Source organism: Scyliorhinus canicula, chromosome 16 (assembly GCF_902713615.1).
Source record: "Scyliorhinus canicula chromosome 16, sScyCan1.1, whole genome shotgun sequence".
NCBI lineage: Eukaryota > Metazoa > Chordata > Chondrichthyes > Carcharhiniformes > Scyliorhinidae > Scyliorhinus > Scyliorhinus canicula.
Genome location: NC_052161.1, coordinates 26,650,903 through 26,666,834, shown reverse-complemented (window position 1 = coordinate 26,666,834; position 15,932 = coordinate 26,650,903). Strand labels below are relative to the sequence as shown.

At 46.3% G+C, this 15,932-nt stretch overlaps 1 protein-coding gene across 1 annotated transcript in view; it reads right to left on the bottom strand.

Moving 5' to 3' along the window:
* Positions 1–15,932, bottom strand: part of LOC119979706 (nebulin-related anchoring protein) — a 125,531-nt gene that overhangs the window by 69,134 nt on the left and 40,465 nt on the right. Inside the window, 3 exon segments of the mRNA XM_038822261.1 lie at positions 3,741–3,845; positions 4,143–4,241; positions 7,296–7,400. Of these exon segments, the coding sequence (XP_038678189.1) occupies positions 3,741–3,845; positions 4,143–4,241; positions 7,296–7,400 (309 nt within the window).

Here is a 15,932-nt window from a genome sequence, read left to right as displayed (position 1 = left end):
TGGAACTGATCTCCCCAGCAGCAGGCCGCAAGGCCATCGTTCCCATAGGTTCCATGTCTCAGTGACACTGCCTGAGGTTCCATGTCTCAGTGACACTGCCTGTCTCAGTGACACTGCCCGCAGGCAGGGATGGCCACCTTGTGATAAACAAATCTTCGGGACGGGTTCCCCCTCTGCTCCAAGGGGCCGACCGGTTTCATAACCCAATCATGTTTTAAATTAATGAGCACCCCTGAGAACACCACCATTTTGTGATTCCCCCCCCCCCCCCCTTGTTGCCTGGACAGTAGCCACAACTCCCAATGGATCCAGCAGACCTACCAAAACCGTGCTGCCCCCCCCCCCCCCAACCCCCGAATTGGACCCACCTGCCGTGCTGAATGCAGAGTGCGCACTGCAGACGATTGTGATATCAGGTTCCAGAAATCGGCCTGACTCCAGAACCCATAGTCTCTGATGCAAATCACAGCAGCTACAATTGTGCCCAGCAAAGTCCACAAATAATGTGGCAATCTATAGTCTCACAATATTGGATTACGGATAAATATTGACCAGGGGACCAGGGAGAAGTCCTCAACCATTCTTCTAACTATTGCCTGAGGGTGCAGCATGGTGGGTTAGCCCCGTTGCCTCACGGCGCCGAGGTCCCAGGTTCGATCCCGGCTCTGGGTCACTGTCCGTGTGGAATTTGCATATTCTCCCCGTGTTTGCGTGGGTTTCGCCCCCACAACCCAAAGAAGTGCAGGGTAGGTGGATTGGCCACGCTAAATTGCCCCTTAATTGGAAAAAATGAATTGGGTACTCTAAATTTATATATTTATTTTAATTGCCCGAGGATGCTTCGAGTCCTCCTGAGGAGGCAGGTGAGGCCCTCCTTTTGAGTCTCACCTAGAACACAAGTCGCACTCCCTCAGTAATGTCAGGTATCCAAGTATCGGGTGCAATTTTGTGTTTGAGGCTCCGATGTGAGATTTGAACCCACAACCTTCTGACTCAGAGAAGGGAGTGCCACCATAGCTGGCACCCACTTGATGGAATGACGGGTTTTAAAAGCTGTTTAAAAGGTTAACCAGAATTCCGAAAGAGATTTAATGAACTGACAGAAATACAAATAGCGTCGCAATTTAAGTCTTGTTGAAATCAAAACAGACATTCGAATAAATGATATCAAGTTCTAAAGAAAAACAAATCCGAAAACATCTAAATGTAAAACACACACAATCTGAGTCACAATGCTTAGAATGACGTTACAGTAACTTTAATAAATTAAACAACGAAACACCTTCTGACTGAGGGGATCTGGAAAATGGGTCAATGTTGTGTAGCAGCAGGGACTAATTAAACAGGAATAACAAACGTCAAGGTGCTGATTATACAGAATAAGGCTGCCATCTTCTGGCCGCTTGTTAGTATTACAATAATAAATGTGTGTGGCTTCTTCTGCACAATTAAAACCCATCTACGGTCAGAGTACCTAGAGACCTTCCCCACTGAGCCAAAAATGGAGAGGCGCTCATCAAAGACAGAGAGGCAGGCAGGCAGGGCCGGCTGGAGAGAGCACTTCGAGGACCTCCTCAACCAAGACTCGACCTTCAACACAAGCGTTCTCAATAACACCCCGCAACATGTTACCCGCCACCGTCTCAGATTTCCCTACTCTCCACCACGGGAAAGGTCATCGGGAGAATACTCCTCAACTGCTTCCTCCCAGTGGCTGAAGAGCTCGTCCCTGAGTCTCAGTGAGGCTTCTGCCTATCAAGACGCTCAATGGACATGATCTTCAGCAAGCGCCAAATCCAGAATAAGTGTAGAGAGCAGCTTCAATCTCTGTGCATGGCCTTCTTTAATCTCACAAAGGCCTTCGACTATGTCAACCGTGAGGGATTGTGGAGCATCCTCCTCAGATTCGGCTGCCCGCAGAAATTCGTCACCATCCTCCGCCTGCTCCACAATGACATGCAAGCCGTGATTGTCGCCAACAGAACCACCATAGACCCGATACAAGTGCAAACTGGAGTCAGAGCTGCATCATTGCACCAACACATTTCTCCATCTTCCTCACAGCAACACTCCACCCCATCACCCTGAATTTCCCCCGCTGGAATGAAGCTAACCTACTGGGCAAGTGGGAATCTGTTCAACCTCCAACACCTGCAGGCCAGAATCCAGACCACTCTAACCTCTGTTATCGAGTTGCAGTACGCAGACAGCGCCTGTGTGTGCGCACATTCAGCACCCGAACTATAAATCATTGCCGATGCATTCGAGAGAATGGGCCTCAGACTAAACATCCGGAAAACAAAGGTTCTCTACCATCCCACTCCTGCCACACAAAACTGCCCCCAACCATCAAGATCCACGGTGAGCCCTTGGACAATGTGGATCGTTTCCCATATCTCGGGAGCCTCCTCTCAGAGTGAGCAGGTATTAACAATGAAGTCCAACATCGACTCCAATGCTCCAGTGCAGCCTTTGGATGGCTGAGGAACAGAATGATCGAGGTCAAGACCTCAAATCCAGCACCAAGTCTTTGGTCTACAGAGCAGCTGTGGTCGCCTCTCCCCTATTTGCATCAGAAACATGGACAATGTACAGAAGATGCATCAAATCCCTTGAGAGATATAACCAACGCTGCCTCTGCAAAATCCTGCAAATCCACTGGCAGGATAGGTGTACCAACGTGAGATTCCTCCCCGAGACCAATATCCCAAGGATCAAAGGGCTGGTCACGCTCGACCAGCTGCAATGGATGGGCCACATTGCTCACATGCCGAACACAAGACTCCCGAAATAAGTGTTCTACTCCGAGCTCCGCAATGGCAAGCGATCACGAGGAGGGCAGAGGGACACTCTGAAGGCCTCCCTAAATAAATGCAACATCCCCATTGACACATGAGAATCACTTGCTCTAGAACGCACAAAGTAGAGAAAAAGCATCTGCGAAGGCGCCAATCACCTCGAGCCTCGTAGGTTGGAGCACCAGGACAAACCTGTGGTGGATTGTGCGGATCCAGGATCGGACTATTCAGCCACCACAGAACCCACCTCCCTGAGTGGAAGCGGGTCATCCTCGGTGCTGAAGGACTGCCCAAGAGAAGACATTGCACCAAACAGGTCAGCAGTGAGGAACAGTTTATATTATTTATCGGCCTGTTATTGTTGCCAATGCCACACATGTGCAGTTCTCTGGTTTCTCCACCATGTTCACTGTCTCAAGGACTCTCACCCTGAATCTGTGAAAAAAGGGATTCATGCAAAATTCAATCACACTCGGGCATGACCCTCGGCCCCATGAGCCAAACACCCACCTGAACTACTCTGGCGGTTCTGCCAACCAGGTGCCCCCTGTTGTCATTCATACCTGCGTGCCCTCACACCAATGTGAATGGACAACATAACAGGGTTCTGTGGGTGGGGGGGGAGCACTTTTAAATGTATTCAAATATGGATCCCAAAATTGAACTTCGGGATTCCCATTACGTCAATGGCGGGAGGCGGGGACAATCGGAAAGGGAATTCCCACCAACGTTAATCACGTTTTGGCACTCCCACGGGATTTCCTGTTCCCGGCGACGATCCTGCCATCTGAAAATGGGAGTGGAAATTCCCCCCCACCCCCCACCCGCAGTATTATTTATCAGGTACCTGAGTAAAGTTCAAATTAATAATATTCTCTCCTTGCAATTAAATATCAAGTTCTAATGTTGAGCAACAATTTATTACAGAGTTTTGATACTTACATCACTGTACAGATCAGCATTAGCCTTGGCCTTAAGTAAATGTGGCACTTCCAGAGGCGACGTGTACTGGGTTTTGGTCTTTTCATACTGTGCCCGATAATTTAACTGTGAATAAAAAAAGAGGTAAAGGCTTAACATTCGTGTTAATCAAATTATATACAGAACAGAGCAGGCTAAACTGAAACATAATGGTGGTACATTTTCCCTCTGTGCCTTCTCTCTACTGAAAATCTTTTCCAAAGGTTGAAAATCAATCAGTGCTGAAACAGGATGTTTGCAATGCTTCAATTAAAGGGAGTAGTTTTAAAACAATCCCTGCATTCTCATAGCTGGCAGCGTTATCCTGTGAAATTCACGGGACCCCCGACTCCTAATGTCAATTCCGCTACTTCTCAGACTTACATTGCTTAGCTGCTGTGCATTAATTCTTGCTTGTACCATCTCCGGAGTGTCTGTTACCGATGTGTACTTTGACTTCTCTGCATGCTGCCTGTAGTACATCTAAAAGCACAAGCAAATGTTCAAAGAAATATAAAGATGAGGAAAGTAATTTGCAACAGTAACAACAGATGCCACCGCTAAAAATGATGAATAAAAATTAATGAAAATCCTCCGCAACCCAAACCATCCCTTTGTCACAACAAAGCATTAATTATGAAATCGTACAATTATATAACTCAGAAGCAGGCCCATCAAACCTGTGGCAGCTCTCTGAAATATCTACCTATTTAGTCCCATCCCCCTTTCTTTATTTTTACCTTTTCCAAATATTTATTCTTTAAATATTATTCTGCCACTATTTCTGTATAGAGTATTTCAGATCCTGGATGTTTTTGTTAAATCTCTTAATCTCTTCACTTTAATTTTTAATTTTTATTCTGCAGTTGCTGCATCACTCTCCAGTGGATGTAGTTTTACTGAATTCATCCTGTGAGCCCCTCATAATGTTTTAACATCGTTTTGATTCCCTCTTAACCTTCCTGTTCCGTTGAAACAAAATGGTTTCTCCAATCTCTACTGGTAACTAAAGTCTCTCCTGCCTGCTATCCTGTTAGCAAGTCTGCTCGACACCTATTCCATGGCCTTGACATCCTTCCACGCAAAACGCCCTAGACATTGACAGGGCCAGAAGATCCCATCAGCGGCCAATGGGGATCTGCTGCCCCCATTTGAAAACATTCCGCAAAGGGGCGGGGGTTATTTTATCTTAAGCTCTAGCAGTTAGATTCTAACTATGATCTACCATTTGAATGTATTTAACATTAACTCTATCCTTCTGTTTGCTACGCTCTTGCTTATGAAACAAAACACTGTATATTTTTGCAGCTTTATCAACCTGCCCTGCCACATCCAAAATACATTTTGACACTAAATCAAGAAAAAGTCCGAAGGTCTACTGGGTGTTGAGAAACAGCACACTGCAAATTTTCTGTCTCACGTCACAGGCCACTTGGAAGCTCCTTTTATATTTGTCGGAATGTTACAGCCGCACCCCCCCCCCCCCTCCCCCCACCCCCACGCACCCCCCCCGGCAGCCAGATCTGCTGGTCTGGCTGACGTCAATGGACCTTTGAACAAGTTGCCGCATTTTGAGGCCTGCTGTCTGGAAGTGGCCATAAAATTCCTGTCATGATATGCAGACATGCAGATAATGATACAGACACGCAGCTAATGAACACAGAGAACAAGACATGACCAATGAGCAGGCAGGACACTCAGGGGTGGTATCTCACTATTAAAGGCACGAGGCACTCACGCTCTGCCTCTTTCCACTGATGAACATCTACAGAGTGAGTCAGGATGTATGTACAGTATCACACCTCCAGCACGTGGCTAAGAGCTAGTCTGGTTCAGTCAGACAGAGTAACCACACTTAGGTTAGCAGAGAGTCGAACTCATAGAGAACTGTGCTAACTGTGCTACTGGTTCAATAAATCAGATTGAACTAACTTCAAGGTCTGGAGTATCTTTTGGTTAAAGCTGCATCCAGTTGCAGCCTGTGTTATCCCAGAGTACATAACACGACAATTCCGTCCATTGTTTATTCTCGATTTTAAATCCGAGCATGTTTCTTGGTCCAACAGGATGTCTGGTTTCCCCAATCTAGCAAATAAATACATGAGCAACAATGGCTGGGCCACAGCCCATTCTATATGTAAATTAACAAGGTGCCTTTGCAATAGTCCACCTCGTCTGTTTAGAAGTTAAGAACACTGCGGGCAGCTAAAAATACACGACATTCTGACAGCATGTCACACACTACATTAGGAACACTCACATGGATGCCCTCCCACCCTCACATCCCTGTGGCTTTCCCACCTTTACCGGATCTGCATTTATCATAAAATACAAAGCATCCACTCCAAAAGATATTCTATTCGTTTCCATATCAAGATTTTGATACGACAGTAAAGAAAGAAAAACAGGAATTATCAAGCAGGTATATTTCTTCAGAAAGAACATAATGGATAAATTATGGAATGCTTTGCCAGAAATCAAAATGAGAGAAAGGCAAGACTTGAATTTGTATCACCGTTTCCTCTGGATTGTCTGAAAGTTCTTTAGTGTAGTTATTATTACAATGGAAGAAAACACAGCAGCCAATTTATCACATAACAAGTTCCCACAAAGAGAACTGAGTTGACTGACCAGATAATCTGGATTAGTGATGTTGGCTAAGTGACAAATGTTGGGTAGGACACCACTTGATGTTTGAATAGAAGCAGAGAATTCCTACAGTGTCGAAGGAGACCATTTGGCCCAGCGTGTCTGCACTGACCCTCTGAAAGAGCACCCTACCTAGGCCCACACCCCCCGCCCTATCCCTATAAATGTTCACACAGCCATAAAACTCATACCCAGTAGTTTATAGAGTACTTCAAATCATGCAACACCAGGTTAAAGTCCAGCAGGTTTGTTTCGAATCACTAGCTTTCGGAGCACAGCTCCTTCATCAGGTGAATGGCGAATGAAAGCTTGTGATTCAAAACAAACCTGTTGGACTTTAATCTGGTGTTGTAAGACTTCTTACAGTACCCACCCCAGTCCAACGCCGGCATCTCCACTTCAAATCATGCGGCAGCACTGAGCAATGTAAGTAACAATGCAAAAGATGCCCTAGTCCCTTAGGATGCTCTCCTCTTTGAGAGCCGACTGGTGGGGATTTATCCTGAGGGTTACCACACCTCAGGCGAGGAGCAGGGTTGCGAAGGCATGGATGACCCCAGCCGTTGAACCCACACTGTTGGCATCACTCTGCATCACAAACCAGCCATCCAGAAACTGAGTTAACCAGCACCCCCCCCCCCCCCCCCCCCCCCCCCCCCACCTATATACCCATGTTCCAATCATAGTTTGTTCGTTGATGATGTCCTTTATGGCTGAAATTGCCTGATGTAAATAACTATCTCGCCTCGGTGCATGAGCACTTGGCACATCCAGTGCACTTGGGGAGGTAGACAAGGGTGGTCAAAATTATTCCCCAGCAGGAACAGTACCTCAGGGAGTTAAGATAAAGAGGAAGAAACTAGAGGAAGAATTATTCAAGTGACTTACATCTTTCAATGGGACGAGTTTCTTCAGTGTCTCATTTACAGGTGTAGTGCCAGCTGCATAAAAGCAAAGCATTTTGTCCCCTTCCAAATCAGTTTTATATTTCCTCTAAAAGAAAGTCAGAAATATTTCAAAGTCAGCATTCTGACAGTAAAGGTGAATTCTTACAAAATCAGCAGGTAAAATTACTGGAGCAACACATTTTCAAAACTTTTTTTAAATGTGCTCGCGTTCAGAGTCAGCTACATGTCAGGGATATGACCCGGGTCGGAGAATCCCTGGGGGAGGGCCGCGAGAATCACGCCACGCCGCCCCAACGCCGGCTCACCGATTCTCCGCCGCCGATTCTCAGGCGCCCGCGGGATCGCCGCTGTGCCGATCGGGGGCCGTTGAAAGCGCCCCCCTCCCCCGCCGATTCTCCGGACCTCGACGGACCGAGTGCCCGCCGAGTTCGGCCGTGTCCTGCTGCCGTGGGTCACGTATGGTCCCACACGGCGGGACCTCGGAGTTCTGTCTGTGGGGAGTCATGGTGGGGGGGATCCGACCCGGCGGGGGGGGGGGGGGGGGGGGGGGGCCTCCACGGTGGCCTGGCCTGCGATCGGGGCCTACCGATCGGCGGGCGGGTTATTTCCGTGGGGGGGTCTATGGTCCTCCGTGCCAGGCCCCTGTAGGGCTCCGCCATATTGCCTGGGGACTGGCGCAGAGACAGGAACCCACGCACATGCGCGAACTTGATCGGCCGTGCCCTGCTGGCTGGAACAGCAGCGATCACTCCGACGCCGACCTAGCTCCCTAGGAAGGGGTGTATGCCTGACAATCGAAGGCCATTGATGCCCCAGTGGGTCTCGCCGCTTTTCACGCAGCCATCAGAAATTGGCCGCGGAATTGCAGATTGTGTAACAATAATCTTTATTAGTGTCACAAGTAGGCTTATATTAACACTGCATTGAAGTTACTGTGAAAAGCCCCTGGTCGCCACATTCCGGCGCCTGTTTCTGGTACATTGAGGGAGAATTCAGAATATCCAATTAACCTAACAGCACGTCTTTCGGGACTTGTGGGAGGAAACCGGAGCACCCGGAGGAAATCCACTAAAACATGACAAGAACGTGCAGACTCCGCAGAGACAGTGCCCCACTGCAGCAAAACCTGTCCCATTACAGCAAAACCTGCCCTACTGCAGCAAAACCTGTCCCATTACAGCAAACCCTGCCCCATCGCAGAAAAACCTGTCCCACTGCAGCAAAACCTGTCCCACTACAGCAAAACCTGTCCCACTGCAGAAAAACCTGCCTCACTGCAGAAAAACCTGCCTCACTGCAGAAAAACCTGCCTCACTGCATTCATTCTTTTTTATTTTTAGATTCAAGATGAATTCAGACATTTCTTATGCTTTAAAGGGTTACTTGGAGTAAGCTTTCTCCATTTTGCATTTTGATGCCCTTCCCTTGGTCTTCCAGACATGCAGCTAATTGCTTTCTAACCAGTCACCAGGAAATGCAGGAAACTGCACAGGAATGATCCTTCCTTTGGACTTTTCCAGCCTACTTCTGGAAGACATCCAAGCCACAAGTAAGAACCATTCCACTGAATTCAATGGGTAGAACTTCATGACCGTGCCCGTGGTGGGTTCTGGTGGCAAGGGGCGCTTGATCAGGCAGGAGGCTAGTGGGTTAGGAGCCTGCCACATTCCTGCCTCTACCCTGATTATGTCCTTTGCAGCAAGGCCCATGGATGGCCTTCCCACCTGCCATCAGCTGAGGCCCATAAGTGGGCATTCATCAGGAAACCTCAGGGCTGCATCCCGCTTCTGCTGGTATTAACCCAGCAGCGGGCACGTGGCTCACCGTGAGGGGAGCACCGCTTGCAAACCTGTTCAGGGTTGTCTGTGGACTCCAGAGCGAGGGGAGGGTGTCGGTGATGAGGGGGCAGGGATATGGGGTAAGGGGTCTCTCATTCAAAGGCACTCATGGCCTGACGAGGGACCCAGCATCATAAAGGTGGGCAGGCATCGAGAGCCACTCCCTCCTACCCTTGCTATCAAATCCCTCCCACCCCCAACCTGCCCAGAACTTCCACTCAGTGAACATAGTCCTGCCATCACTCACTTATGGCCCTAAAAGAGTCCCTATAAGAGACAATTTAGGGCTCTGGCCAGCTCTGTGGGTAACAGGCAAGACCCCATCACCTCCTGCCCAATGGTTCCAATTGAGTGCTGTGAAAACTGCTCTCCAACTTGGATCCATCCTAGGTGTGTGGCACTGGGAAAATTCTGTGTTAATTTTACAACACATATATTAAAAATTCTCACATTCCTGCTGGTAATGTGTGCTAAAAGCACTTATAATTATGAGGACAAATCTGCTGAAAAAATAACAGTGTGTGAATGACTTATCATTAACACAAATCAGCCAACAGTTAATGACAAGGGATAGATAACCCCCTATGAATTGTGAATTGCCACCAGCTGCTGGTTAATTTCCGCCATGCCACTGTTACATTTGTGAATATCTCGCACTTAATCTTCCTTTTAAATTCATGAAATTGCTGTATCAGCTATTAATTGCCCATTACACTCGTCACGGAAAGTTAATCCTGATAAATAATAACATAAGTACCCTTTTAACCACATGATAATTATTAATAACTTCTAATCAACCTCTCTGACCCAGAACAGTTGAACAATTGTACAAAATAAAAACAGATATAGCTGTAACAATTAAAAGTGTGGGCTCTCATTCCTGCATGTAGCGAATTGTAAGTAGTAGGGGAGAGAGAGCACGCTTGGATACGAGAGGCAGACGGGTTATAAAAGAGATTAGGAGGGAATGGCAAAGTTGGGAATTGGAGCTGAAGTATTATCAGAGGGAAAGTTATCGGAGGTATTGTCATTCGACTAGTATTCCAGGGACCCAGGATAATGCTCTGGGCACCCAGGTTCAAATCCCACCACGGCAGGATGAAGTTTAAGACCATAAGACCATAAGACATAGGAGCGGAAGTAAGGCCATTCGGCCCATCGAGTCCACTCCACCATTCAATCATGGTTGATTTCAACTCCATTTACCCGCTCTCTCCCCATAGCCCTTAATTCCTCGAGAAATCAAGAATTTATCAATTTCTGTCTTAAAGACACTCAACGTCCCGGCCTCCACCGCCTTCTGTGGCAATGAATTCCACAGACCTACCACTCTCTGGCTGAAGAAATTTCTCCTCATCTCTGTTCTAAAGTGACTCCCTTTTATTCTAAGGCTGTGCCCCCGCGTCCTAGTCTCCCCTGCTAATGGAAACAACTTCCCTACGTCCATCCTATCCAAGCCATTTAATTTGAATTGAAAGTCTAATGATGACCATGAACCCTTTGTCGACTGTGTAAAAACCCATCTGGTTCACCAATGCCCTGCAGGGCAGGAAATCTGTCAAGGGCAATTAGGGGTGGGCAATAAATGCTGGCCCAGCCAGTGCTACCCATATCCCATGGAAGAATTAAAAGAATCACATGATAATTCTGGGGCAGATGTAGTCTGATGGGTTGATTCTATTACAGCACTCTCACTGTACAGTTGCGTCTTGTACATTTATTTTTATGGATGCTTGGCATGTATTAAGTTAATGTGGTTGCTTAGATCAAGACATTCAGCCTCGGATCAACAGAATGGCTCATGATAAAGGGAAGAAGATGCTCAAGATCAGGAATAAGTAGAAGACCCAGAGGAGCAGTGGTAGAGGCAAAGGGGGAGAAATAGCCGAAGCAATTTGAAAATAGCACAAATAAAACTGACTTTTTTCTGAATTATATTTATTATGTGATTATGTTATAAATATTGGACTTGAGCATGCAGTAGAAATAATGCCAAGACTACCAGTGCTCACGATTATTAGTAAGAAATTTGGCCAGTAACCGTTGGTGACTATACACGGACAGTAGAAACAGGAACAGGTGCCTGAATTTTCATTCTCGAGATGGGTAGCAGGAGTTGAGAAAATGTCTGACTCGATCTGCCCACAAGAGAAAGTGCTTGCAAAATTGGGATCTTTATAATTGGTTAAGGTGTGGGCTGGAGTCAGGCGAACTGACACAGTGAGATGTTTGGGGCAGCCACGAGGTTTCTGGGTGCGGTAGTGGGCTGTTTAAAAGGCGCGCCTCGGTGCCGTGGTACTTTGCACGAGCTAAAATAAAAACACAAGGGCTCGCCAGCCCTCACTGCACACAACACTTCACACCTCAAACACTTCCCATGCATCATCTCGGCCACCTCATGCCCCCCACACACCCTCTATGGCCCCTCATGTCCCCTTTGCCTAGCTATGGTACTTCATGCACATTCTTCACTAGATGCCATCATGAACCAGCGAACTCTACAGTGTATAGTGGCATGTGTAAAAAAAAAAGCAATTCATTCATAATTTTCTCCTATCTTGAAAACAAAGTAATTTCACTACAAACTAATAAAAGTGTCAGTCATCCAGACCCTTTAAAGTATCAATAATAAAGAGCATAAACCCTTAACGTATGTAAATAAACATTGTGCAATTGTGCAGGGATCAGAAAGTCTGAGCTATCAAATAAATTTAAATTTTTCTCTGGGCCACGGGTCTTTTAGTGTTGGAATGGTTATCTGGCTCTCGGCCAAGCATACATAATGAGGTAAATGGATATGGAATGGCCTCAGCCAGGCGTAGGGACATGAGGGGAGATAGGGAGTGGTTGAAAGGGCAGAGTCTGGCATTGGAAGCATGAAAGGCCATATGGGAAAGGTGGATTTGCTATGCTTGGCATGGCAGGCATGAGTAGGAGTGTTTGAAATTACCTTTTGAAAGCCCCCTCCCCCTGCTTTTCAGACTAGTGTTTGCAACTTCCCTGAAGGGTCATGAGCCATGACTATTTAAAAACTGCCCCTGACTCCATGAATATTACAGACAAATTGGAGATGCCCATCTCCAATGGAGCCAGCCAGGTCAGGATTACCAAATGGAGTTATTTGACAGGTACAGGCCTGCATCCTTTAAAGACAGTCCCAAAAATCATACAGTCTGGGAATAAGATTGGGATTCTCGGAATCAGAACCCGCCCTTCTTTTTTAAAGAATTCCCAAGTCATCCTAACTCGGTGAAATTCCAGGCCATAGCAACACGGGCACAAGAATCAATTAAACATGGAAATCAGTGAATTGTTTAATAAAGTGGCCTGGTCCTCCAGGAGCTCTGCTATAACAGTATCTCACTGGTATCATAATATACACACAGGTATATGATGGTGCACAGACAGACATTGATTGACACACAGGATGACCAATGAACACACAGAACACAGCAGCCAATCACCAGACAAGACACGGCCACTATAAAGCCAGAGGGCACTAGTTTTCCCGCTCTCTGGGAATACAGCCTCTGAGACAGTCAGAGCCTGTGAGCAACAACTAGAACATCCACCATGTGGTAGTAAGATAGTCTGGTCAGGTTAGCCTCAGGTCTCCAGTCAACTCAGCATAGTGTCAACCCACAGTTAAAGTATGTTTAATAGTTAAGAGTTCAATAAAATAGAGTTGCATTTCTTCAAGTGTTGGAAGCCTGTCTCTCTCACTGCTCTCTCTCTCCTTGCAGACCCAGCTTACCCAACACATCAACTGGGTAACTAGGTATTCAGATTCATTGAACAGCACAACACTGGTATTTACATTAAGAAGTCTTACAACACCAGGTTAAAGTCCAACAGGTTTGTTTCAAACACGAGCTTTCGGAGCACGGCTCCTTCTTCAGGTGAATGGAAAGGCTTGTTCCAGAAATGTTTATATTTCAACCATATAGACACATGGTTCCATCCCACCATCAAACTCACCATGGACTATTCTCCAAATTCAGTTCCATTCTTGGACACACTCGTCTCCATCAAGGACGGTCACCTCAGCACCTCGCTTTACCGCAAGCCCACAGATAATCTCACGATGCTCCACTTCTCCAGCTTTCACCCGAAACACATTAAAGAAGCCATCCCCTATGGACAAGCCCTCCGTATACACAGGATCTGCTCAGACAAGGAGGAGCGCAACAGACACCTACAGATGCTGAAAGATGCCCTCGTACGAACGGGATATGGCGCTCGACTCATTGATCGACAGTTCCACCGCGCCACAGCAAAAAACCGCACCGACCTCCTCAGAAGACAAACACGGGACACCACTGACAGAGTACCCTTCGTCGTCCAGTACTTTCCTGGGGCGGAGAAACTACGGCATCTTCTTCGCAGCCTCCAACACATCATCAGCGAGGATGGACATCTTGCCAAGGTCATCCCCACACCCCCACTACTGGCCTTCAAACAACCGCGCAACCTCAAACAAACCATTGTTTGCAGCAAATTACCCAGCCTTCAGAACAGCAACCACAACACCACAAAACCCTGCCAGGGTAATCTCTGCAAGACATGCCAGATCATCGACATGGACACCACCATTACACGTGGAAACACCACCCACCAGGTACGCGGCGCATACTCGTGCGACTCGACCAATGTAGTCTACCTCATACGCTGCAGGAAAGGATGTCCCGAAGCGTGGTACATTGGCGAGACCATGCAGACACTGCGACAATGAATAAACGGGCATCGTGCGACTATCAACAGGCAGGACTGTTCCCTTCCAGTTGGGGAACACTTCAGCAGTCAAGGACATTCAGCCTCTGATCTCCGGGTCAGCATTCTACAAGGAGGCCTTCAGGAGACGCGACAACGCAAAATTGCTGAGCAAAAACTTATAGCTAAGTTCCGCACGCATGAATGCGGACTCAACCGGGATCTGGGATTCATGTCGCATTACATTCGGCCCCCACCAACAAGCCTGGACTTGCAGAGGCCTACCGACTGAACTGGCTTGGGACAATTCACACCTCTTTAACCTGGAGTTACCTCTCTCTCTGCATCTTTGATGATTTGATTGCCTGCAGGTGCTCGCATTCCGGGGCATCTCTGACTGTGTCTATATAAACATTTCTGGAACAAGCCTTTCCATTCACCTGAAGAAGGAGCCGTGCTCCGAAAGCTCGTGTTTGAAACAAACCTGTTGGACTTTAACCTGGTGTTGTAAGACTTCTTACTGTGCTCACCCCAGTCCAACGCCGGCATCTCCACATCATGGTATTTACATGACATAGAACATAGAACAATACGGTTCACGATGTTGTGCCGAACCTTTGACCTAGATTAATCATAGATTATCATAGAATTTACAGTGCAGAAGGAGACCATTTGGCAGTTGCTGACAGATCAGGAAAACCTATGGCTAATCCATTCAAATGTAAGTAAAACTGGACAGCATGATAAATCTTAAATTACTACCAATAAAACTCTTGCGCGGATAATTAACTTTTACAAGGGTGGATTCTGGTTCCCCCAGATTTTAATTGGTGTTGGGCATTTCTTTTTAAATCAAAAAGCACTTTTTTTTTCCTTTCCTTATATCTCTCTCGCTCTCCCCACTTAATCCCAACTTTCTCCCTTTCTTGATTTTGCCTCCTGTACATGATTTGGCATTGAATTAAACATATTAACTTGGCCTCCCTGGTCTAGACTGTATACACCTCAATCTTCAATCTGATTGGTTAAAGAGATGCAAGTTTGTTCACATTACAGAGCCCCAGTAGAAATGGGTTTCTAATCATTGCACCTGCTGGTTCAAAAATCTGTGAAAAGTCCATGGAAGCAAGTCAAAGTGCGATGAACAGCTGATCACCACAGCATTCCAACCATTATTTTTGAGCAATACATAGTGGCTGCATTGTAAAGTACCATGGCAACTACAGCAATGAGGTTGAACTGAACCTTTCTTTTGACAGGAATTTATTTTGGTCAAGTGCGTTAGGAGAGAAAATAAGTGGAAGAACCAATCCTTGTCATATGACTGGTGCATAACACAAACGGAAAAACTGATTAAAAAGCACAGACACTTAAAACCTTCAAATAAAGAAACAAAATTGATTCTTTGCTGATAAATTTGAAGTACATTGCAGACTTGGGAAATGTCATTAAAAAGCTATTTAGACTGTGTGCGAAAGATGCTTTAGTTTAAACTACACCTCCCAATGGCAAGAATTTAAATCAAATGCAAATTACTGCCATGCTGGAATCTGAAACAAAAACAGAAAATGCTGGACAATCTCAGCAGGTCTGACAGCATCTGTGGAGAGAGAACGTAGCTGACGATTCGAGTCTGGGTTGACAGAGTCACCCAGAGCTTCGTTCTCCCTCCTCAGAGTTTAAATTAACCCGGAGAAGTTAGTAACTCAGGCTGATGAAGCTGAATTAATATCAGCAGAGACATATGCTTCGTGACTTTTATTTCAGAAGTGCATGTTGATGCATCTCTTATGAAATCTTCCAACAAACCTCTCCAGACCAGGTTTACCTGATAAGAGTAGTGATGACACTTATATTGAACTCAGTAGAAATGGGCATACACCAAATAAAGCTAACACGGCTTTGACATTAAACATAATCACTTAATGGCTTTCCTTTTAAAGTTTATAAATATTGATGCTAAATCACTTATTAAATAAATTCCTTTGTCCTATACTTATAGTATCTGATGCATTCGCTGCTTGGCCTTCAGTCTTACTGCTCCCGTTAAGCTAGAGGACATGCTATTT